Raw genomic sequence first — 25,574 nt, 5'->3', positions numbered from 1 at the left:
GTGAATCATTACTAGAGTCTATGATTTGCAAATTCAAACCATGAATCAACACTTTGCAAGCAGGATGCACAGAGGAAGGGGTGGGACTTTGTGCCTCATTTTTAGGACTGTCCTTTTCAGTTACACAAGCAATGTTTGTTTTTAAGTTGTTTTGATGTAGGCTTAACTCTCGTTGCACAATACAGATCACATCGATGTTCTTCATCGCTGCTTTGTTTACATTTACAGTAAAATTAAGCCCACTATTATGAATTTATGATTTTGAAAGAACAATAATATTTGGATGACAAATTTTTGCTTTCACAGGCCTCCTGAAGTGACATTTTGTCTCTTTAGTGAACTAGTTGTCTAATGTTCCTAGGTCCCAGACCCCTATTATGAATACTTTCAGATTGTGGTCTATATCACTTGTAATTTGTGACCCTGGATCACATAACCAGTCTTAAGTAGCACAGGTATATTGTTCTACTAGATTTTTCTTATATGCCAAAAGTCATTAGGATATAAAGTAAAGATCACGGTCCATTAAGATAGTTTGTAAATTTCATACTGTAAATTTATCAAAACGTATTTTTTGATTAGTAATATGCATTGCTAAGAACTTTATTTGGAATTCATTACATTTCATTCTAGATTTTCAAATAGTTGTATCTTGGACAGATGTTGTCCTATCTTAACCATACATCAATGGAAAGCTTATTCATTCAGATTTTAGATGAATTTAAAAAAAAAACAAAAAAAAAAACATTATGACTGATTTTGTGGTACAGGGTCACATTTAATAACGTTAGTAGGAAGTAGCTCAAAAGGCGGGACTTGACTTGAGTCCACAATAGAAAATAATAGTTTCATCTATAAAAAATGACCCTGTTCAAAAGTTTGCTTGATTCTGTGTTGTTACCTGAATGATCCACAGCTGTGTTTTTTGTTTTGTTTTGTTTTGTTTGTTTAGCGATTACTGTCCGCTGCTCTTCTGAAAAATCCTTCAGGTCCCAAAAATTCCTTGTTTTATTTTATAATTTTTGTGTATTTGAAGCCTGTTTTTGTCAATTTGTTCACATTTACAGTAAAATCCAGCCCACTATGAAACATTTATGATTTTGGAAGATTAATAATTTTGGCTGCCAAATTTTAGCTTTCAAAGACCTCCTAAAGTGACATTTCTAGTGAACTAGTTGTCTGAATGAATACTTCCAGATTTTGGTGTATATCACTTGTAATTTGTGACCCTGGATCACCAAAGCAGTCTTAAGTAGCATGGGTATATTGTTATATGAGATTTTTCTATTATGCCAAAAATCATTAGGATATTAAGTAAAGATCATGGTCCATTAAGATAGTTTTTAAATGGCCTACCATAAATATATCAAAACTTATTTTTTTTTATTAGTAATATGCATTACTAAGAACTTCATTTGGACAACATTAAAGGCAATTTTCTCAATATTTTGATTTTTTTTTTACCACCCTCAGATTCTAGATTTTCAAATAGTTGTATCTTGGCCAGATGTTGTCCTATCTTAACCATACATCAATGGAAAGCTTATTTATTCAGATTTCAGATGATTTTCCAAAAAAAAAAAAAAAAAAAAAAAAAAAAAATACCATTATGACTGGTTTTGTGGTACATGGTCACATTTAATAACGTTAGTAGGAACCACGATCACACGATTTTGTCCTACACGGATGCTATTGTGTGTAGTACGAGATTGTACTTTTGACTCTCCAGTTTTGTAGAAAGTGTACAACCGTTTGTCCACTAAAAGATTAAAAGTAAATTCAATTTAAAACGCGTTTACCGACTATGACTAATCTCACGCGTATATCCGGGAGTTTGCATCGGTTGACAGTGAGAGTTTGTTCAAGCTCACCGCTGCCTTTCTGCAGGAATAATTTTTTATACTCACACAGTTTCAGTGAATCTGCACCTGCTGCCAGATGTTTTACAAGAGACTCACGTTACAGAAGCAGTAAAAGACATTACGCCTCATCAACACATAAAACTGTTCGCATCGGATGCGCGTCGGGGTTTTGGGGTGATACTGCAACGTCAGGTATTGAAGTAAAATTGCTTTACTTTATACGCTTTGACACTGATTATAACTCATCTCTCTGCACAACAGTTCTTGACAAGAACGTACGTTACTTACAGAGAACAAGAGAGAACTAAAATCCTTTCCATGTGTAGCTCATTAAATGACCACTAGATGTCACCAAAGATCATGCATCCACTCTTTCTAACCTCCCTGACGCCAAAACATTCGATAAAAATACATAAAATAAATGTGTATCTGAAAAATCATACTACACTTTTTCTTCCAACTTCTCTCAAGCTCATTTTAGTAGATGTATGCTCATAAAAGATATCCTACTAATGTTTAACAACCACAAAGTGTCCAAAAAGTTTGTCCAAGGTGACTTGGTTTGATAGTTTTATTCATTCATACATTTTAAGTGAGGTCTAAGTTTCCAAATACTGTTTGGGCAGTGAGGCGATTTATAAAATTGATAAAATTCTGTAAAAAAAAAAAAAAAAAAAAAAACCTTGATAATCTCTTCCATGCAGTTCCTCAGCTCATATATGGTGGGAAATTGGACTTCCTTGTTTTTGATTATCTGTCTGAAATCACCATGTCACTGCTCTCAGCAGCCAAGGCTAAAGCACCTGTAAGTTATTTATATCTGATGTGACCCATAAAACTGCTTTTGTTGGTGTAAAATAATAAGTTCAATACTATTTTTGACTTTTATTATATGCTTTCTATAATATACACTTGGATTTACTCTAACAATGCTCTTTTCTTTCAGAATATGGGATATGCTCCTGATTTTGTCCTTTCCCTTTCTCCATTTATTAAGGATATCAGCAAAAAAGGTAAATCTTTGTTATGAAAGAATGTGACTTATTAATTTTTTAATAATGCCTTTTTTAGGCTGTTTTATGTTTAATCTAATCTAATATAATTACACAAAATTATATATTTTTCATTGCAATATCTATGGAGATACATTTTAGGCACGGCAAGGCAAGTTGATTTATGTCGCACGTTTCATACACAATTGTAATTCAAAATGCTTTAAATATAAAATGAATTAAAATAATCAAAAAATAATCACATTAAAAACAAGGAATTTAACTTTTTTCAATGATTTAATGATAAACTATATTTTAGACTTTGCATTTTAGTACCATTGATAATGTTCATCCAAGCAGTTTAGGTATATTTGAAAAGTTAGGTTTTTTTAATATCATGAATAATGTTCATCTTTAGTCATTTCGGACACATTGAAGAGGTTTTTTTGTTGTGTCCTGCAGGTATACGTGTGGTCAGTAACGCTGGCGGTGTCAATCCTCTTGCCTGTGGAGCAGCTTTACAGGAAGTAGCTCAAAAGGCGGGACTTGACTTGAAGGTAGCTGTGGTGACTGGGGATGACCTGATGCCACAGGTAATTGAACCTAATTTATACTTACAGTTGAGGTCGAAAGTTTACATACACCTTGCAGAATCTGCAAAATGCAAAATTATTTTACCAAAATAAAAGGGATCATACAAAATACATGTTATATTTTATTTAGCACTGACCTGAATAAAGTGTTTCACATAAAAACATTTACATATAGTCCACAAGAGAAAATCATGAGGCCCTTGTTTGTCCTGAACACTTAAACTGTCGCTGTTCTTCAGAAAAGTCCTTCGGGTCCAATTCTTTGGTTTTTCAGCACTTTTGTGTATTTGAACCCTTTCCAACAATGACTGTATGATTTTGAGATCCATCTTTTCACAATGAGGACAACTGAGGGACTCATATGCAACTATTACAGAAGGTTCAAATGCTCACTGATGCTTCAGAAGGAAACACGATGCATTAGGAGCCGGGGGTGAAAACTTTTTGAATTTGAAGATCAGGGTAAATTTAACTTATTTTGTCTTCTGGGGAACATGTAAGTATCCTCTGTAGCTTCTTAAGGGCAGACTAAAAAAAAAGAAAAGAAAAAAAGATATTTAGGCAAAATAACAAAAATGTACACATCTTCAATCTGTTCAAGAGTGCACCCTTGGCTCTTAATGCATCGTTTTTCCTTCTAGAGCATTTGGTTGTCCCTCAGCTGTCCTCAGTGTGAAAAGATCGATCTCAAAATCACACAGTCATTGTTGGAAAGGGTTCAAATATACAAAAATGCTGAAACAGCAGGAATTGTAACTGTTCAGGACAAACAGGGAACTCATGAACAACTAAACCAAAAAAAAAAAAAAAAAAACAGAGCTGTGGATCTTTCAGGTAACAACACAGTATTAAAAATCAAGTGTATGTAAACTTTTGAACAGGGTCGTTTTTATAAATTCAGCTATTATTTTCTCTTGTGGACTATTTATAAACATATTTTATGTGAAATGTCTTATTCAGGTCAGTACTAAAAAAAATAACATGCATTTTGTTTGATCCCTCTTACTTTGGTACAATAATTAACAGTTTGCAGATTTTGCAAGGTGTATGCAAACTTTTGACCTCAACTGTATGTAATTCATAGGCATTTACTCTTCTCATAAGAGCTGACATATTGACATATCTCATTTCAGTAATCACCCTATTACTGGATACTTTTACTTAATACTTTTGCATGATGCTACAGCCACACCACTAGGTGTCAGTATAACCCAAGATGAAAATCATACCAGACGTAGACTAATTATAATATTTACGGTCATTTTTAGTTACTAGTGTTTTACAAAAACGTAAATACTATAATTCTACCGTTCCTATTAAATTTATCAAAATTGACAAAAAAAACATTAATAATGTCACAAAATATTTCTATTTCAAATAAATGCTGTTCTTTTAAACTTTCTATTCATCAGAAAATCCTGAAAAAATGTATCACAGGTTTCACAAGAATATTAAACAGCACAACAAATTATTCTTTGCAGCAAATCAGCATATTAGAATGATTTATGTCATGTTGCACTGAAGACTGGAGTAATGATTGGAGTAGTGCTTTGCAGTACTTCTAAGGAGTTTGTTCAAATTCCTAAACTAAGTATGAATGATAATAGTAGGGATTGCTACATAGCCATAGCACTCATTATATTATATCCCTACTGAGAAATGTTCAGACAGTGTTGAAATCTTCCCTGTGATCTTCTGGTTTGTCGTGAATCCTAGAAAGACTCTTTGACTGAACTCAGGATGGCTGATTCAGAGGGAAGGAAACCACTTCCAAAGAGCGTCCACAGCATGAATGCGTATTTGGGGTATGACTACAAGTTAATTACAGCGTGTCATTGGTCTTGTCTGTTATTCATGCCTGGAGCCGGGCTGGTGGTTTGCGCATATGAGATTCAGCTTTCTTGTGTCTGTATCTCACAGAGCCCTCCCTATTAAACGGTGCCTGGACCTCGGGGCTGATATTGTGGTAACAGGACGCTGCGTGGACAGCGCTGTGGTTCTTGGGCCGCTGATGCATTCGGTACGGTTTGTCACGCAAGAACGTTTTTTTTTTTCCTCTTGTGCAACAGCTGTTGTGCCTCAATCCTCCTCTGTGACGATGTGTTGGTAATTTTAACCTCCCTCATCAGCACAAAACAAAAACAGAAACAAGTAACACACCAGCAGCATGTCTTTAAAGAAAGAGCCAAGTTTAATTTAGTTTCTTAAGGGAGACTTTCAGACTTGATCCTAGAAGAAATTCACATTCTAATTCAAACCATCTACATCCGTTTTCTTGTTAAGCCTCTGTTGTGGTGCTTTTTAACATTATTTCTGTATGTATATTTGTGCATATATATTCGATGTGTGTGTGTGTGTGTGTGTGTCATCAAAAATGTTTCATTAAAAAAAAAAATATATATATATATATATATACACACACATAAAAAACAATATATACAAAATGTATATATTAATATATAAAAGTATTTTGTTTGCTTTTTTTTTGACAGTTTGCATGGGACTGCAATAACTATGACCTGTTGGCTGCTGGAAGGTAATGTAAATTTCTATGAGCTCCTGAAATGTATGCATATACACGCACACACAAGTTTGTCTGCTGAAAGCATAGATTAGCAGAGGCAGGACAAAGATATGTACATTATACTCTGAGATGAACATAAGGGCAGACACCCACGCATGATTCATTTGTTTTTGTCGTGTAGTGTGAGGGACCATTCAGCGTAAGAAAATTTTGTGGTTAACCACATTCATGTTGTTTGTCCAGTTGTGTTTCTGTTTTGATTACTGTGAAATTTCAAATGAAAATCAGATTTTTTCTGTCATAGCCTTGCTGGCCATCTGATTGAGTGTGGTGCACAGGCCACAGGAGGAATTTTCACAGACTGGCACACGGTTCCTGACTGGTAAACACTCAAAATCTTATATATTAATGGCCCATTTTACCTCAAAATCAAAAGACAAAAAATGCATTGTGACATTTTCATGACAGTTAAAGGGTTAGTTCACCCAAAAATGAATATTCTGTCATTAATTACTCACCCTCATATTGTTCCAAACCCGTAAGACCTGTTTTAATATGTTTTTAAAATTCCTCTAATGGCAAAGCTGAATTTTCAGCATCATTACTGCAGTCTTCAGTGTCACATGATCCTTTAGAAATCATTCTAATATGCTGATTTGCTGCTAAAAAAATATTTCTTATTATTGTCAGAGCTGAAAACAGTTAAAGTGAAATGGAAAAAAAGTATAACTTTTTTTTTCTCAGAATTATGAGATATAAACTCACAATTGCTGGTTATAAAGTCAGTATTGTAAGATATAAACTTGCAATTCTGAGAAATGAAGTCAGAATTGCGTGATATAAACGCACAATTGTGATTGATAGTCAGAATTGCAAGATAAAAACTCACAATTCTGACTTTATTCTCAGAATTGTGTGATATAAACTGGCAACTGCATGTTATAAAGTCAGAATTGCGAGACTTGAACTCACAATTTTGAGAAATAAAGTCAGAATTGCAAGATATAAACGCACAATTGTAAATTTCTGACTTTATGACAATTGCGAGTTAAGTCAGAATTGTGAGTTATAAATTCTATGAACATATCAGTTTTTTCCGCCTCAAAATTGCACTTCATAACTCGCAAATGTGAATTTATATCAGGCAATTTCCTAAGAAAAAATTCTAAGAAAAAAAAATCTGAATTGTAACTATCTCTCGCAACTGCAAGTTTGTATCTGATAATTCTGACTATAACATGCAATTGCGAGTTTATATCTCACAGTTCAGAAAAAAAGTCAGAATTGTGAGATAAAAAGTTGCAATTACCTTTTTTTGTTTTTTTATTCATATAATTATAATTATATAATTATTATATAATTAATGAGAAAATTTTCATTTTTGGGTGAACTATCCCTTACAGTATGTATTTTTTAAATAATGATCTTTTTTTTAAATAGAAACTTCAAAAGTATATTTTTCACGTATGCCTACTACCATTAAGTGTAAATACTTTTATCAAAATATTTTTTTTTCTCATTACAATAATTGATTTTATTTTTTTGCATTCAGGTAATGTGAATTGGTAGGGAGTGCTTAATTGGTGTTTAAATGTCACCCAGTGGTCCTGGGGTGAAATATGGTTTTGATTTTGGGGTGAAATATGACACAGACATGTTCTTGACACTTGAGATGTCTTGGATCCTTGAATCTAAGATCGCTTGTTTTTATTTTTACAGTAACTTTAACTTTCACCATCATTAATGTGATTTTCAGGGATAACATGGGCTTCCCAGTGGTAGAATGTTCCGCTGATGGTTCGTTTACACTGTCCAAACCTCCAAAAACCGGTGGGCTGGTTTCATTTGGTACAGTTGCAGAGCAATTAGTCTATGAGATCGGAGACCCACAGCGTTACCTTCTGCCTGATGTCACATGTGACTTTTCCAATGTCACCATTACTGAGATACCAGGTCAGTCGACGTTTACTGGATTGTACGTGCATAATTATTTCTGATTTTCATGCAGTGGCATATTTATAGGCATGGTAATAGTAATATATTCAAAATTGTGGATAGACAACTTTAAGCAAATCAAAGCTGATAGTACTTATCTCCAGTAAAAAGTCCTCATGCAGTGATCAGATGGTTGCTTGTGTTTTATCTCTAAATGTCTGACTCAGAGACGCAGCCCATTGACTTTACACCACTTGTCTAGGCTGGCTACCTAAAAGCCGGTTCCAGCTATCTGCTATAACCTTTGCCACCTCTTTCAATTAACTAATGTTATTTTCTTTGTCACAGAACAAATGTTTTCTTTGTTCCCTAAACTTCCATCTCATTGTCCATGTAATCAGTAAGCTAATGTATGTACACTAACTTGATTTGATCTGAAGAAATACTGTAAACATTCAAAACCCTAGGGCAAAGCAGATACTTCATATTTCTCTGACTGGGCTTTATATGTATGTAGATGTGGATGGTGGAGCAGTGAAAGTAGGTGGTGCCAAAGGATCACCTCCATCAGGTGACTACAAGGTTGGTCAAAATTTCTTGTTTGGTTGGTTTAAGTCAGTCATTTCAATTTAGATCAAAATCAAAAATGAATAAATTAGCTAATTTTGTCCTCTCAAGGTTTGTGCCACATATATGGATGGGTTTAGAGCGACGGCAGTTTGTCCTGTTGGTGGTCCGAGAGCTGTGGAAAAAGCCAGAAGAACAGCAGAGAGCATTATTAAAAGGTTGAGAGTTTATTCTGAGTGATTTTTATTGATCAAATAGTTGATATGTGATTTGTTGTTTAAAAAAGCACATTTTTTGCCATCGGAATCAGCAATACAAGTTTGATTAGGACAACTAAAATTAAATATCCTAAATAAGGTTAGTTAACTACAGTGTTTAAACGTGTATTAAACCCCACTAGAGCTTTAATGCGTAATAAAATGATGCTGTATTGTGAAATTACATCATGAAATATCCGTAGGACCCAGCGAATTTTCAAACAGCTGGGTTTGGAGAACTACGCTGAAGTCAACATTCAAGTTCTGGGAGCTGAGGACACATATGGACCACATGCGGCCAATACAGTAGGCTGTCTATGTTTTCAATAGAAAATCGTGTTTAACAATTAGTAAACTGTCCGTTTACGATTAGAACAAATAACCTACAGCTTTTGTTCTTTATTGTGCAGAGTCCTCGTGAGGCTGTGGTTTGGATGGCCGTCCATCACAAGCAGAAGAAAGCGCTGGAGTTTTTCTCCAGAGAGGTGGCACCAGCGGGAACTGGCATGGGTGAGTAAAAACCTTAATTCAGTTTTGTCCTACTCTGTTTCCAAACTACTTTAGTTAAGCTCCTTGTTCCAAAACCCAAAGAACATTTGAACAACATAGGTCAATATCTAATTTCTTTCTGTTTTTAGCTCCAGGACTTACAGCTATTGTAGGAGGGCGACCGAGAATGTGAGTATTAGTTAGTAGGTTTTTTTAAGTGAGAAAACTATTTAGAACTTCACAAAAAAGTGTACCACCGAATGTTGCATGTGGATCAAAGACAAAGGGGGTTTTCAGGCATCAATAAAATAAAAGAGTTTTGTTGTGTTTTGTTTTTTCTTCTTATATTAGAATGTCTCCTGTTGAATTAATTTTTTTTGATGATAAACTATCATACATTTTTACCATGATTTAAAGAAGACATCCACTAAAAAGTAATCCAATGAAACAATAATTCATATATCAAAAAATCTTAACAAATTTATAATAAGAATCCTTCATGATGACATTAAAAGTCTGTATGTAAGGATCACAGTGCAGCACATGAAATCTAATAAAATTGTCATTTTAAATCTTTACGGAACTTGTCAATAACAATAGACTGTTTAAAATCTAACTTATGCATGTAAAAAACAAGAGCTATGATAAAATCATTGTTGTTGCTTTTTATATTGTATTAATATCGATATAGAAAACAATTTTTTTTTTTTTTTTTTTTTTAGGCACGTCAGATTCTGGCTTCACAGTGTCTTTCTATGATGTTAGCCAAGTCTAGCGCAAGTTATGCATAAACTCATAAATTTGCACAACAAAACCTGCCCAATTGCTACTCAAAACTAGCCCAATAGTAGCCCAGTGGCTTTTCGAGGGGGGTGACCTGGTAAAAATCGTGCTCCAAGGGGTAAAATACACATTTTTTGGCAGGGTTCCCTGAGTAAAATAGTATTATTGGGGTCGCTTCAAATAGTGGACATTAAAAACAACCCGCAGCAACAGTGTTAAAGTAGCCCAATTCTGCAGGAAGACCACAGACTTGGCAACACTTATCAACACTCATCAACAGCTCTAGCGTTTTTAATCTAAGCATCTCTGATTGGTGCGTTTTCAACCCTGACTAATCTAAGCGCCTCCGATTGGTCAGTGCATTCCTAAATTCATCAGAAACGCGTTTGATTGGTTATAAAGCTCAACGCTGCACAAAACGGTGCATAAATATCTGCTTTAGTGTGAGGGAATCTAAATGAAATTCTGCAAATTTACACTTTGTCGTAATACGTTGTTTAATTTTGCAGGGGCAAAATTTTGTTCATTTTGGTGGCATTTTGCATTGTTAATTTCTGACCCTGGTGCACACCAAAATGGGACATATTGTCTTTGACCCATGTGTATTATTTAATATCTATTTTCTCTTTCTAGATCACCAGTGCTGAAACCGTTCTTTTTCCTGCATTCCAAAGCAGATATGGAGGTATTACTTCTAGCACCATTTTTTTTACAATGTTAATATTATTTTATTTTATTATTTTGAAGAATCATTCAAATGCCATGTTTTATGAATGTGGTAACACAGTGTCATAGCACATGGTCAAATCATGTAAACTGGCACACATTTCCTATTGAGATAAATGGAAAAAAAGTGTCCTGATTATCTTGAATTCATGCTTTATGAAGCTCCATCACTGCATACAAGGAAATCTTAAAGTTCATTCACTTAAAAGGTCACTAAGTGGATTGGACAGAATATGGAAATGGATCAATTAAAGTATACATATGGATGATTGAGTGAATGAATGAGTCTTAATTGGTGATTTCAGGTGCACATTCATGTGAATGGGGAGCTTGTGGAGACATACAGAGAGGCAGTAACAGAGCCTTCATTAGCTGAAGGACACGACCCCTCCTACCGCTCAGAGGAACACAGCCCAACACCCACAGGTACCCTGATGATTGTATATACACTACAAAATACTTCACACTATGTGGTTTTTACTTACTTCAGAAGTAGCGGTAAGAAATCAATACTTTTATTCCACAAGGATGCATTAAATTGATCAAAAGTGACAGCAAATAAATGCAGCTGTTTTTAACTTTCTGGTCACGAGAGAATCCTGATACAATGGTTTCCACAGAAATATAACATTGATAATAATAAAATGTTTCTTGAGAACCAAATCAGCATATTAGCAGCATATACAGTGTACCAGAATAAAATAACATAGAAAACAGTTGTTTTAAATTGTAAAAATATTTCACAATGTTGCTGTTTTTACTTTGTTTTGTATCATGTAGATGCAGTAAGCATAAGAAACTTCTTTCGAAAACATTAAAAAGCATTAAACAGTATATTGTAGCCGTAAAACAGCAACATTTCTGTGTTAAATTTCTTACTTAGGTTTTATAGTAATTTGTTCATAAAGAGTCTAAATATGACAAAGATCATATTGCATTTCTTTCCTTTCAAAGATGAGTTTCTTTTTTCCTCAGAAGACATGTTTTATGCTTTGTAGACTTTCCAGCACTATTTGTTCCTCCTAAATTTTTTCCAGATCAGCTCGTAATGTGATTTTATTAATGACAGACGTTCTTGTGTATCAAAACAATTGTTTTTTCCACATGGAGACAATCGTTCAGTGTTTGATATGACCTACTTCAAGGTGGAGGTGATGGAATGTTTGAGCAACAAACTCAACTAAAAGAACTGGGCTTAAGCCTTGTTTTAAGGGCCAGTGTGATTGTTCTACAGAGAGAAGGTTTTATAAGATCCCTTGCACCGGAATCCAGGGCTGCTTGTTTTCCCAGAGTCCTTTGCTTTAGGTCCTCTGAAAGGCACAACCTTTGTAGTGTCCTGGCAGTGTTTGCTCGAGTCTTTTTATCTATCTGCCACTTCTCAGTTGCACTAAACAAGCAGCTAAACCCTTTAAATAATCAGGGACATCTTTTCATCGGATCTAGTGTTTGAACGCACGCAAGCGCAGACTGTTACGCACACATTCGCATTCATTCACAGATACAAGAGGTCTTAAATACAAAATAGAGCAACATAGTCTCTGCCCTTTTCACTTTGTTTCCCTCTCAAATCTGCACAGACACAAACAGACAGAAAAACCTGGAGCCACGGTCATTAGAGCATCACAGAGGGCTGATTGTAAGAAAGACTTCTAATGTTTCAGCAGCCTAAGGGCTGTTTCTGAGACAGAAAAACTGATATATGTGATGTAGCTAATGATAACCAGATAAAACAATTAGTCCAACAGTGAGCTGTATTAAACTTCAAAAGAACAGAGCATCACTATTATTATTTATAGTTCACCCAGAAATGAAAATTCTCTCATAATTTATTCACTATCATGTTGTTCTATCTAAACTTAAATAAAACATGCATTATGCAGAATGAAAAAAACACACACGATAAAAGCAGTTTGTACCACTAATTTACTGTCTCCTCAAAGCATAAAATAGCTTTGTATAAAAAAATAGACTGAATTTTGTTGTTATTCATGGAAATCTTGCTTAACAGTTGTGGTCACCATTCAGTTCCCATTTATGGAAAAGAGCATCCTTGCTTTAAACAACTCATTTCGAGTTTCACAGCTCAAAGTAAGTCATACAGATTTGGGATGACATGAAGGTGAGTAAATGAAAAATGTTTAATTTTGGGGTGAACTTTTCGTCTCAGGCTGTGTTTAAAAACAATTACATAATCTGTTGACATAGAGACTTTGCACTGGTTATTTTTTTAACATGAAGCAATAAGCAATTATGAACTGCATTGCAACACCCTGGGAACTTCTACAACACACTAGCGTCATAGCAGCCTTTTCCGTTTTCGTCAGTAAAACATGCGGCACTGTTCAAAACTTTAGGGTCAAAAAGACTTTTTAATGTTTTTAAGAGGTCTCTTATGCTGACCAAGGCTGCATTTATTTGATCAAAAATACAGTAAAACAGTAATATTGCAAAACTCTTTGTTATTTTAATAAAATGTTTATTTATTCCTAATTCCAAAATTGAATTTACAGTTGTGCTGCCTAATATTTTGGTGGAAACCATGATACCATAATTGTTTCAGGATTTAAAAGGGTCTTACTAACCTTAAACCTTTAAACGATAGTGACAATGGTTTTCTTTATTAGCTTATTCCAATTTAAATTATCAGTCAGATCAAGCAATCTGTGAATTGACTGGGAGCAAATGGTGTTTGAGTAGGTTCAGATGCTCGCTGTTAGTTCAACCTGCCAACTGCTGGATTTAATTACGCTGAGAACAAAATTGTCCCCCGTTCAGATCTGCCCTCTGGCCCGCATACCTTCAGACTGGAGGAGTTAGCATACACGCGGAGTGGAGACAAAGGGGACTCCTCAAACATCGGTAAGTGTCTCCCCATGCATGTTCTTTCACACGTAGTGAATAATATTTCAACGATGAGACAATTTGCTTAATGCATGTCAGTGTCATACCAATAAATGCTGGGAAAAAACTGGGTCAGACCATGTTCTTTGACCACAGACCACAAATCACACTTCACTGTCTACAGCCCAAAAGGCAACACTCTGTTGTGATGTGGCAACCTGCCCTATTCTTAACTTCATCTGAGATGTGATGGGCGGTTATATGTTGTCAACAGTAGACTGGGTTATTGTTATTGTTAAAATTTGTTAAACGGTTGTTTAAATTTCTGTTTAAATCTGTTGTTCTGCCTGTCTATATACATGTAAACCTTACAGAATCTGCAAAATGTTAATTATTTTAACAAAATAAGAGGGATCATGCAAAATACATGTTATTTTTTATTTAGTACTGACTTCAATAAGATATTTCACATAAAAGATGTTTACATATTGTCCACAAGAGAAAATGATAGCTGAATTTCTAAAAAAAAATTGACCCTGTTCAAAAGTTTACATACACTTGATTCTTAATACTGTGTTGTTACCTAAATGATCCACAGCTGATCTTTTTTTTTGTAATTTTTTTAGTTGTTCATGAGTCCTGAACAGTTAAACTGCCCGCTGTTCTTTAGAAAAATCCTTCAGGTCCCACAAATTCTTTGGTTTTTCAGCATTTTTGTGTATTTGAACCCTTTCCAACAATGACTGTATAATATTTAGATCCATCTTTTCACACTGAGGACAACTGAGGGACTCATATTCAACTATTACAGAAGTTTCAAACGCTCACTGATGCTTCAGAAGGAAACACAATGCATAAGAGCCTGGAGTGAAATTTTTTTGAATTTGAAGATCAAGGTAAATTTAACTTATTTTGTTTTCTGGGAAACATGTAAGTATCTTTTGTAGCTAAATGGAAAAAAAAAAAGATATTTAGGCAAAATAAGAAAAATGTACACATTTTCATTCTGTTCAGAAGTTTACACCCCTGGCTCTTAATGCATTGTTTTTCCTTCTGGAGCATCAGTGAGAATTTGACCCTTCTGTAATAGTTGCATATGAGTCCCTCAGTTGTCCTCAGTGTGAAAATATGGATCTCAAAACACAGCTGTGGATTATTCAGGTAACAGAATCAAGCGTTTGTTAACTTTTTAATTGGGTCATTTTTAAAATTCAACTAATATTTTCTTATGTGGACAATATGTAAACATCTTTTATGTGAAATATCTTGTTCAGGTCAGTACTAGCGTTCTGTCTAGTGCTCTATCTATCTGTTGTTCTATTGTTCTGACATTTTGTCTGTCTGTCTGTAATTCAGCATGATGGCATGAATCAAATATTAATGGTAGATGTCCCACATTTCTCAATCTGTTGATCCATATATCTTTAAATCTGTTTGTAGGGGTTATTGCAAGACATCCACTGTATTACCCCTACCTGAAAAAGTGTTTAACTGCTGAAGTTGTGGAGCAGTATTTCCAACATTTGATCAGAAAGGATCAGACTGACCCACCCTCCGTCAAACGGTAAGAAGAACTTAAAAAGTGGTGAAAGATGGTAACGTTTATTGGTTTGATGAAGCAAAAAGCAAAAATGTCCAAAATAAAAGCCTGCTTTTAATAAAGCTCTTAGTAGTTAAAATCTAGTGGTAAGGAAGTTAAAGTCACACAAAATAAACATTGTAACGCCTTTAAATTGAGCTACTCCACATCTGTAGCCTGCATGGCTTTTTAAAGACCTGCGTGTGTGTTTTAAAGAGAGAGAGAGTCCATGCATGCAAGCCTCTTGTTTTATGGGTTGGGGAAAACTCCTTTGGTGCCGCTAATGAGGTCCACCTCATGCTGAGGACCGCCATGTCTAGGTGCCTGTCTGCATGAAAGTGTGGTGTGAGCTAATGCACAGATGTGTGAAAACCGGGAGGTGATCTCAATTAAAATAATGTTTTTCACATGTTTGCGGTGGCTTCCAGGTACGAACTGCCTGGCATTCATGGTCTGAACTTCATTCTTCCAAACTCACTTGGAGGGGGAGGGATGGCGTCACTGCGGAGCGACCCTCAGGTGATACACACATACGCACGCATTCAGTCATAAAAACTCGCAAAATGAATGTAGACACAGTGGCTTCAACCAGTGTGGTTTTTTTTGAAGGTTAAAAAAACGATAAAATTAGATTATAAATTTATTGAAGAAAACAATTCACACTTGGTATGAGATTACTAGCTATTTACAACCTTAAAGAAATGGTTTGGAAAATTAAATTGTTTCCTCGCATTTGTTCCGTCCCAAACCTGTATGAAGTTTGGGCCAGTAAGAAATGAATACTTTTATTTAACAAGGATGGATTAAACTGATCAAAAGTAAGATTAAAGATATGTATAATGTTACAGCATAGAATAATAAAACATATTACAGCACAGTTGTTTTCGACATTGACAATATTAAAGGAGAAGTTCACTTCCAGAACAAAAATTTACAGATAATGTACTTACCCCCTTGTCATCCAAGATGTTCATGTCTGTCTTTCTTCAGTCGTAAAGAAATTGTTTTTAGAGGAAAACATTTCAGGATTCATCTCCATGTAGTGGACTTCTATGGTGCCCAGAGTTTGAACTTACAAAATGCAGTTTGAATGCGGCTTCAAATGATCCCAAATACGGTTGTAAACAACCCCAGCCGAGGAAGAAGGGCCTTATCTAGTGAAACGATAGGTTATTTAATTTTTTTCAATTACAATTTATATACTTTTTAACCTCAAAAGCTTGTTTTGATTTGCTCTGCCAGATCTCAGTTTTTTTCCGGTTCAAGACAGTTAAGGTACGTTGAAAAACTCCTGTCTCATTTTCTCCCTCAACTTCAAAATCGACCTACATCGCTGTTTTACTGTTTTTTGTTAGGGTGTTTGATCTTCTTTGCATGTTTACTTTGCAAACACTGGGTCTGTACTTCTGCAGCGATGTAGGGTGATTTTGAAATGATTCTTGAAGTCAAGGAAAAAAATAAGATGGGAGTTTTTCGACATACCCTAACTGTCTTGAACTGGAAAAAACAGAGTTCAGGCAGAGCAAGACAAGACAAGCGTTTAAGGTTAAAAAGTATATAAATTGAAATTAAAAAAAAAATTTAAATAAAATAACAGATCATTTAGCTAAAAAAAGACCCTTCTTCCTCGGCTGGGATCGTTTAGAGCCCTTTGAAGCTGCATTTAATCTGCATTTTGGAAGTTCAAACTAGGGGCACCATAGAAGTCCATTATATGGAGAAAAATCCTGAAATGTTTTCCTCAAAAAACATAATTTCTTTAGGACTGAAGAAAGAATGACATGAATATTTTGAATGACAAGTGCTGAGTATACATTATCTGTAAATTTTTGTTTTGGAACTTCTCCTTTAAGAAATGTCAATAATAAGCACTAAATCCGAATATTAAAATGATTTCTGGAATAATGGCTGCTGAAAACTGAGCTTTGCCATCACAGTAATGTAAATTAAATTAAATTTAAAACATATTAAAATAGAAACAAGTTACTTTATTATTATTTTTTTTCTGTTTTTGATTAAATAAATGCAGCCTTGGTGAGCAGAAGAGACGTCTACCGACCCTGAACTTTTGAACGATAGCATTATAATCAACATTTAGAAAAAGATCTTTGCCGTTTATATAAATCCCTCACAACATGTTACTAAAAATGTGTTATTGTATGTGTTTCTGCAGGGAAAAGCCTACGGGCAAATGCTACTTGACTACAAACTGAAAGGCCTTCCTGATTTGAAATCACTGGTCGATTAAAAAGGACAAGGACAGAATGATGTCAGGGGTTTGTTGAGATTTTTAAAAACGCTTCAGACCTTTAAAAAGCGCTATAAATGGATCATGTCAGTAATGTTTGAAAATGCCCAGATGGGTTATATTATGAACTTTGTATGATGCAAACAGTGTCTTCCTTTTTAGTTTGCATCTACTAACAGTTCCCAAATGGTTTAAGTTATTTCATTGAATCAAAATGTGAACCTTTGTAACACATAACTGTGCCTTTAATAGGTTGTAGTTATTTAATTTTGTAATTAATGCACATAAGAAAAAATAATAGTATGAATGAGCATTAAAAAAATGTATTTTATCAGAGAAAACAGAGTAAAGATCTACTTGAGGCTGAATGTCAGTTTTGGTGGGTCGTTGTTGAACATGCAAGGACTTTGATATGCATTGAGTACATTAGAGAACGGCGTCCTTCACTTAGTTGTGTTGAGCTGGCCACGTCTAACAGGCGACGACAAACCAATAAACCCTTGAAGTCCAGAGCCACAACGTCCTCTCATTACCTCTGACCCCTATCGACACAGGAAGTCAGAGAGCAAAAGGTTTTTCCTCTTGTGAGGATATATGTGCGTATTCTAAGGATGAATGCTGCAGGAAAAAAAGCACTTGAAGATCAATGAAGTAACGTTTGGAATGATTGTCGAAAATGTTCCAACCTGAACTACCTCATGCATTTATATTCCCTGTGACGTTAACACATTCTTTTATCAGGTTTTATGGGAAATCGTTCAAACTGTGATGTTTTGACCCGCATTAGCATGTGCTAACAGCATGACCTCAGCGGCGGAAAGTGATCAATGGCGAGACATGTGAAGAGTTCATTTGTCAACGGTCGACAGACAGATCCAGCAGTTCCTCATTGTGCGCTCGCAGAGCTTCTTGGCTTCACCTCAATGCAACCGAGTGTCATTCACAACAAACACATACACGCTCACATAAACCGAAATCACTCTCTCAAAACTGGCACATTTTTCACAAGCGCATTCAGCTGTCACATACAGACGCTGGGATGCTGGGGGACAAAACAGGGAAGGAAGATAAATGGCTTGTCATTTATCACCCGCTATCTTTCAGCGCTCCACTGCTGTTCAAACAAGCAACAGCTCTGAGAGAGAAGCGAATAATCACTAATCACTCAACATTCAGCTTTTGCCCTCACTGGGACACCTTTGTTACCACTGTGACACTGATTTCTCCTCCTGTCCATCATCGCTCTCCCACTAAACTCAACCTCAGGGGGAGGGCGGCTTCTTGGGGCAGCTTTAATCCTCTCTTTATCTCTGAGTTAAGACTGTTTTGCATCATTTTACTAACACTTTACCACTTAATGTCCTCTTTAGCTCAGTGTGGGTTTTATAAACTTTGCATTAAGGATTGTATGGAGCTGGACTATTTACAAGACAATCAGTTGTTTTCATTCCTTAGGTAAGACCATTAGTGCTATTGGTATTCATTAGTAGTGCTGCTGAACTCACCCCGTTTCTGTTTTGGAAATGTGATGGCTGCATTTCTGGGGACTTTTAATAAAGTGCTGACATGTGCTCTGTCTGCACGTCCCGCAAACTGGTCTATTGGTAAAAGGAGCTCTTGTTTGGTGCGGTCTGGGTGAATGTATCGAGGACTTTAATTATTGCCACATGGCATGAACCAGCTCTCAACTTCAAACCACCAATAGCCAAACTCTCTGCTCTCACTTTTTCCACATTCATCTACCCTGCTTGTACCTACATCAGAGAAAGTCCAGACACCCCTGAAGCTATGAGACCTTCGGTTTAACTCGTTTGTTTGTTCGTTTTCCAGCAATAGCACTCAGAATAAATAGATTTGCAGAACAAGGTTAACCAATTATACAAATATTTAAATGTAAAAAATATTTTTGTAAGTTGTATTATTCATTATTTTTGGAGTAGGTTTTAAATAATACAATTTCAGTCGTTCTACTTCAAAACTTCATGTTTAATTTATTGGTACTTTCCATTTCTTTGTAATTACTTGTGAAATATACTAGAGTGAAAATAGTTTGAGTTTCAGTTTTCACACACAATACACAATACTCCAATTGCAAGAATGTCTTCAGTGTATTTTTTTAGAAAGTTTACCACAACTTTTGTGTGAAAATAAATAAGTATAAGCATTACACGATGGCATATGTGACTCTGGACCATGAAACCAGTCATAAGGGTCAATTTTTTTGAAACTGAGATTTATATCATCTGAAAGCTGAACAAATATGCTTTCTATTGATGTATGGTTTGTTAGGATAGGACAATATTCGCGAGATACAACTATTTGAAAATCTGGAAAATGAGGGTGCAAAAAAATCTGAGAAATATTGAGAAAATTGCCTTTAAAGTTGTCCACATGAAGTTTTTAGTAATGCATATTACTAATCAAAAAATAAGTTTTAAAATATTTACAGTAGGAAATTACAAAATATCATAGAACGTGATCTTTACTTAATATCCTAATGATTTTTGGCTAAATAAATAAAATATTAATAACAATAAAAATAAAAATATATACAATTTTGACCCATGTATTACGATGTATTTTTGGCTATTGCTACAAATATACCCATTCTACTTAAGACTGGTTTTGTGTTCTAGAGTCACATATTGCTTTTAAAATTAAAATGACTGCTATGTATTTTCAAGATTCGAGATTTATTTGGGTCCTCATACATGCATTCTAAAATAAATGTAAAATAAAAATACATTTTATGTAGGAATATACATAAATAAATACTAATTACCAAATACATATGTTTACTTAACTCAAAAAGGTGTAGACTGGAATCGTAGCTTATTTGACCTACCTTTTTTTCTTACCATAAACATATAGTGTTGATATATTCACTGTAGGAAATTTACAAAATATCTTAATGGAACATGATCTTTACTTAATATGCTAATGACTTTTGGCATAAAAGAAAAATGTATCATTTTGACCCATACAACGTGTTTTTGGCTATTGCTACAAATATACCCATGCTACTTAAGACTGGTTGTGTGGTCCAGGGTCACATATTACTTTTTAAAATTAAAATGACTATGTATTTTCATTATCTTCAATATTTATTTGGGTCCTCATACATGCATTCTAAAATTTAAAACAAAACTAATTTTTTGTAGACCTATACATAAATCAAAAGGTGTAGACTGGAGTCTTAGCTTGCTTTACCTACTATTTTTCTTTTTAAGCGTTACTTCCACTCCTTTCTTATGTGTCCAAATAACAGGTTACGTTTTATCCTATATGATAAGGTAACGTACACTTATATGGTGCCGTTATTATATTCATTTCCTTCCTTGTTTACATCTTCCGTATAGTTTTCATTTTTACAGCTCTTCAACAGCGCATCAATAGTGGCCAATGGCCTTTCCGCTACCGCGGTGACGTCATGACAGACCGCTGCTCCTTAGAATAAAAAGAAGCGGGGAAGTGAAGCCTGAGCAGCACTGCAAAATGTTAGATTCTCTTGCTTTGCTGTTGGAGAAAACCTTTCTTCTTGCACATTTCAACTTTTTCAGCACAGCCTCACCTAAACAAGAAAGATGCGCAAAGCGCCGCGAGGAGAGCACTTATTTCCAGCGCGGGGATCTCCTGGAGGTTCCTCGCACTTTGTTCACTCATTTTGGCATTTACCTCGGTGACAACAAAGTCGCGCACCTTATGCCTGACATACTGCCGGTTCTGACGAGCAACACGTCTCAGATACAGAAAGTTGTGACAAACAAGAGATTGCTGCTTGGTGTGATCTACAAGTACGCCTCAATACGGGTCGACACGGTGGAGGATTTTGCCTACGGAGCTCCTGTTTTGCTCAACACAATGGATACTACCCTGAGGAGACAGCCGCTGGCCGCCGAGGAGGTCGCCAGGAGAGCTGAAAAACTTATTGGTCATATTCCGTATAGTCTTCTGTGGAATAACTGCGAACATTTTGTCACTTACTGCCGCTACGGGACAGCAGTCAGCCTGCAGACAGAGCAGGTAAACGCGGTGTGCTTCCTCAGCACGTTTTCCTAGTGAATCGACCAGTGCATACTTAATAGCCACAGCCACTCGATAAAAGATTACAAGTTAATAATTAAACGTGGCCAATTTTTTGGCTTTCTGCTTTGGATGTTACGCACAGTTATACATTAGCAACATTCGCTTATAAATAGGTTTAAAATTAAAATACAGAAGTTTGCACAGGGTTTAGACACAATTTTTACCTACCTTTTAGGGTTTAATAAAACTTTCATTAGTTTCAACACAAACGTAATTTAAGGGTTAAACGATTTATATGTAGGCTACATCGTTTAAACAGAAGCTAAATTGTTTTAAAGGAGTCAGAGACAAATAAAAATGTTTTTAGAAATGTATAGCCTATTATACATTTTAAAAAAAAATATAGGCAACACAAAATATGACTTGAAAAAAACGTAGAAAATATGCAACAAAAAATAAATACAATGCAAAAACTACAAAATACACTCCTACATCATCCCACACCCTATTGTTTTTGTTAGGATTTTTATTATTATTATTTATTTATTTATTTACAAATATACCCCCCCCCCTCCCATTATATTTAGGTTTCTTATTGTGTATGCTACATTTGATCTAAACAAAACATGCCTTTTCATAAATGTTTAAAATATTTTTTTTCTTTTTAATTAAGGTTTTATAGGCCTACTTGCGAATCTAAAGTCTTCTCTATGGGTTTCTTGTCACATGACAACAAAATGGCTTCCTGAATTTTGTTTTTGCTACTCTGAGGTTAAATTTGGCGAAAGATCGTTAGTAATAATATTTGATTTTTGATATAATATTTGATATATAGCCTATGTATATATATAATCAAATATTATTAAAAACTAATCTGAGACAAATAATGTTCTTAGAAATCAAACATTTTGAATAATAAAAAGATACAGGCAACAACAACAACAAAAAAACTTGTAAAAACAAATGTTGAAAATATTGAAGTAGTGCAAACATGCAAAAACTACAAAATATATTTCCTAATCATCTTATGCGACATTTTTAAAAACAAAAATGTACAAATGAGTGTCTAATTTACCTTAATTACATAATTAAATAAATAATAAAATAACGTAATTTTTGTCTTGAAAGAGATGTTTTTAGCTGTTTTTGTATTGAATAGATATAAAGTGCTACTAAAACAAAGTACTAAATTCTAAGATGCCTTTTTGCAATGTCAGATTGGCTTCAGTGCTGGGTGTTCCCCTTTTCCATGCTTCTTTAATTTCTTACTCGCATCTCCGGTGACAAGGTATTTTTTCATGTCATTTGGCTGACCGAGAGCTTTTCGGAAAATCTGGGTCATTTTAGCGCAAAAGGGAACAACGGCTGCTTTCAGTGGCAAGTGGGTTTGGAGATACGCGCCCAGAAAAACATAGCTGCTGCAGCACCGTTTTAGATGCGAATGACAGATTGCTTTTTGTTTGTTTTAGCGCTCTGAATCTCACTTTATCCCATCTCTTTCCCTCAACAGTTCTGTGAAAGTTTAAAATCAGTAATCCGGGACCAGAGGAGTGTTCTTCTGACCACTGTCATCGGAATGCTTTCCATGTTTTTTCTTGGAATAGCGCCATCCACCGCACTTCCAACCTTTATCATTCCTTTCATCTTGTGGATGGCTGGATAACAGACACTTCAAGCCTGAAAGCTTATGAACTATTTAACGTATCAAAAGTTTGTATTTTTTTGCTTTTATTATAGAATTTTACTGCAGCAGTTGTTGCCATTGACAGTTGAGTTTTTTCGCTATTGATAACTTAATCTTTTTCATTACTTTTATCTTCATATATTAACATTTTACCTTGTAAATTTTTATGATACCTTTTATTTTGAAAACGTACTGTACAGTGTTAACAAGTAAATAAATGTAAATTCAAATGACAAAAGGCTTTTCATATGCTTTGCCTAATTATAGCTCAAATATAGGCTAAAATAGAATCTTTTTCATTTCCTAAGGTTCCATAAAGAACTTTTAACATCAATGGAACCTCTTTTAGAAAAGAATAGATTTTTAAAATTAAAATTTGGAACATTTATTTTTAAGTGTATGCAGAATAAAATAAATGAGACTTTTAAAAATAATATTAATTAATAAAAAGTTATAATTTGCATCTGCTTTTGTGTTTATGTTGTCAGTTGTTTACCAAAGACAATAAACATCAATTGTTTCAATTATTATATAAACTTTTATTATTATAATTTTTTACAGTTAACTCTTTTTTTTCAGTGTTAACAAGTAGTTTTTTTTAAATTGTTAATTAATGTTTGTCTGCTCAGGCATAAGAGTTGATTTTATTTAACCAATGAGAGAAGTTCTATAATCAGTAATCGAATTCAAAGGAATTATATATTGCTATTGCTGCAACATTTGTTCATTATACAATGAGCATTGCCTTTCTTTGTTACATAAATAGAAAATGTTAGGTAATTTAATCCACAAAGGGTGAGAAAGTCATTGGGTAACTATGAACTGTTTGTTTCATTAGGCATGTGATGTACTTATTATGGAGTATTTTTTTCTGAAAATAGCTCTGGGTTTGTAATCCTCAAGCCCCTCCCCAGTCTGCCTCAAGTGGGATAAAACCTGCAGGTGCCAGAGCATCCAGAAGCTCACTGCATTCCCAGGATGTTTCCTCTACAGTTCCTCTACAGCCTGTTTTACATCGCTGTGGTCACAGACTTTGAAGAAAAGAAGAAGAAAGTGATCCAATATGACATCTCCACATACAAAAGAGGAGATCTGCTAGAGGTCCCTCGAACTCTCTTCACACATTTCGGGATCTATCTGGGGAACAATCGTGTGGCTCACCTCATTCCTGATATCCTGCCAGTCTTGACCACCGATGAGAAGGCCATTGAGAAGATGGTGACTAACAACCGGCTAATTTTGGGCGTGATAGCAAAAAAAGCAAGCGTCCGCGTGGACTCAGTGGAGGACTTTGGGTACGGAGCAGAGATTCTGGTCAACCACATGGACAAGGTGTGCAGCCGGTCTCCGTTCGAGGGTGAGGAGGTGGCTAGGAGAGCCGAGAAGCTCTTGGGCTCTGTGGTTTACAGTCTACTGTGGTACAACTGTGAACATTACGTCATGTACTGCAGATATGGCACCAGCATGAGCTTTCAGACCTACCAGGTGAGATTCATCAGTAGAGAAAAGGACCAAATCAGCAGTCCGTTATTATCTAATCAAAATAAATCTTATAACAACCAAGAAATAAATCAAAGAGGTTATTTTGTATCAAAATGATTTTCTTTTCTTTTATCATTAACAACTTTAATATTCAGTACTAAATAACACTTCTGTAGGTTGCTTTGCTTAGACAAAAACAGTTAAGAATGCATTTATAGATCACGTCGACACGAACTTACGTAATCAGTCTAAGAAGTAAGGAGTTTAAAATTCATTAAGCACCACAATTCTTTGCCACTTTCAATCAGTCATTGCTTTGAATGTAGTCAATGTAAATATATTTTAAATATATATAGTAAATATATTTACGTTACATTGTCTGTTTTATCTGGATAAACAATAGGGTTAAAAATAAAAATACATTAATTTGCATTGTAATGCTGACCAGCTGTAGCTGGTGAACTAGGTTAATGATGTGTGGCAATAGCACTAATTCCATTTCAAATGGGATTACACGCAAAAATCAGGTTAAAATATTCACTGCGATTGAGAAATAAACAGCTTTTATGTAAGTTTAGTTAATGACTGTGCAGGGTTGAAGCCATAAAAGTGAACACAATATATATATATATATATATATATATATATGTTTATACACACTTAAAAATAAAGGTGCTTCAAAAGGTTCTTCAAGCGATGCCATAGAAGAACCATTTTTGCTTCCACAAAGAACCATTCAGTCAAAGGTTCTTTAAAGAACCATTTCTTGCTTACCTTTTTATAATCTGAAGAACCTTCTTTGCCACAAAGAACCTTTTGTGAAACAGAAAGGCTCTTCAGATGTTAAAGGTTCTTTATGGAACCATTTAGACAAAAAGGTTCTTCTATGGCATCATGAAGCACCTTTATTTTTAAGAGTGTATAGTATAGCAGTGACATTTAGGCAGTTTAAAGCACAAAAGTTTCAGTTCACAAACAGGTTTAAG

General features: G+C 34.9%; 3 protein-coding genes across 3 annotated transcripts in view; all 3 read left to right on the top strand.

The window, feature by feature from the left end:
- Positions 1–1,706: 1,706 nt before the first annotated feature.
- lratb.1 (lecithin retinol acyltransferase b, tandem duplicate 1) lies at positions 1,707–19,390 on the top strand. Its single transcript, XM_073842086.1, has 20 exons — positions 1,707–2,054; positions 2,567–2,667; positions 2,809–2,875; positions 3,317–3,447; positions 5,164–5,252; positions 5,368–5,467; positions 5,940–5,983; positions 6,276–6,353; positions 7,728–7,924; positions 8,424–8,488; positions 8,585–8,691; positions 8,934–9,036; positions 9,141–9,240; positions 9,369–9,408; positions 10,636–10,687; positions 11,034–11,154; positions 13,504–13,587; positions 15,010–15,133; positions 15,577–15,667; positions 17,322–19,390. The coding sequence occupies exons 1-20, from the start codon at positions 1,805–1,807 to the stop codon at positions 17,394–17,396; spliced, it is 2,019 nt and encodes a 672-aa protein (XP_073698187.1). The 5' UTR covers positions 1,707–1,804; the 3' UTR covers positions 17,397–19,390.
- Positions 19,391–20,873: 1,483 nt separating this feature from the next.
- Positions 20,874–23,511, top strand: LOC141337407 (lecithin retinol acyltransferase). Its single transcript, XM_073843223.1, has 2 exons — positions 20,874–21,419; positions 22,933–23,511. The coding sequence occupies exons 1-2, from the start codon at positions 20,892–20,894 to the stop codon at positions 23,083–23,085; spliced, it is 681 nt and encodes a 226-aa protein (XP_073699324.1). The 5' UTR covers positions 20,874–20,891; the 3' UTR covers positions 23,086–23,511.
- A 501-nt stretch (positions 23,512–24,012) lies between these two features.
- lratb.2 (lecithin retinol acyltransferase b, tandem duplicate 2) overlaps positions 24,013–25,574 on the top strand; it is a 2,899-nt gene continuing 1,337 nt past the window's right edge. The window contains 1 exon segment of the mRNA XM_073842474.1: positions 24,013–24,591. Within this exon segment, the coding sequence (XP_073698575.1) occupies positions 24,085–24,591 (507 nt within the window). The 5' untranslated portion in view covers positions 24,013–24,084.

Source organism: Garra rufa, chromosome 6 (genome assembly GCF_049309525.1).
Source record: "Garra rufa chromosome 6, GarRuf1.0, whole genome shotgun sequence".
NCBI classification, from domain to species: Eukaryota; Metazoa; Chordata; class Actinopteri; order Cypriniformes; family Cyprinidae; genus Garra; species Garra rufa.
Note: the sequence above shows the minus strand (reverse complement) of the source record. Positions and strands in the feature narration are given on the sequence as shown.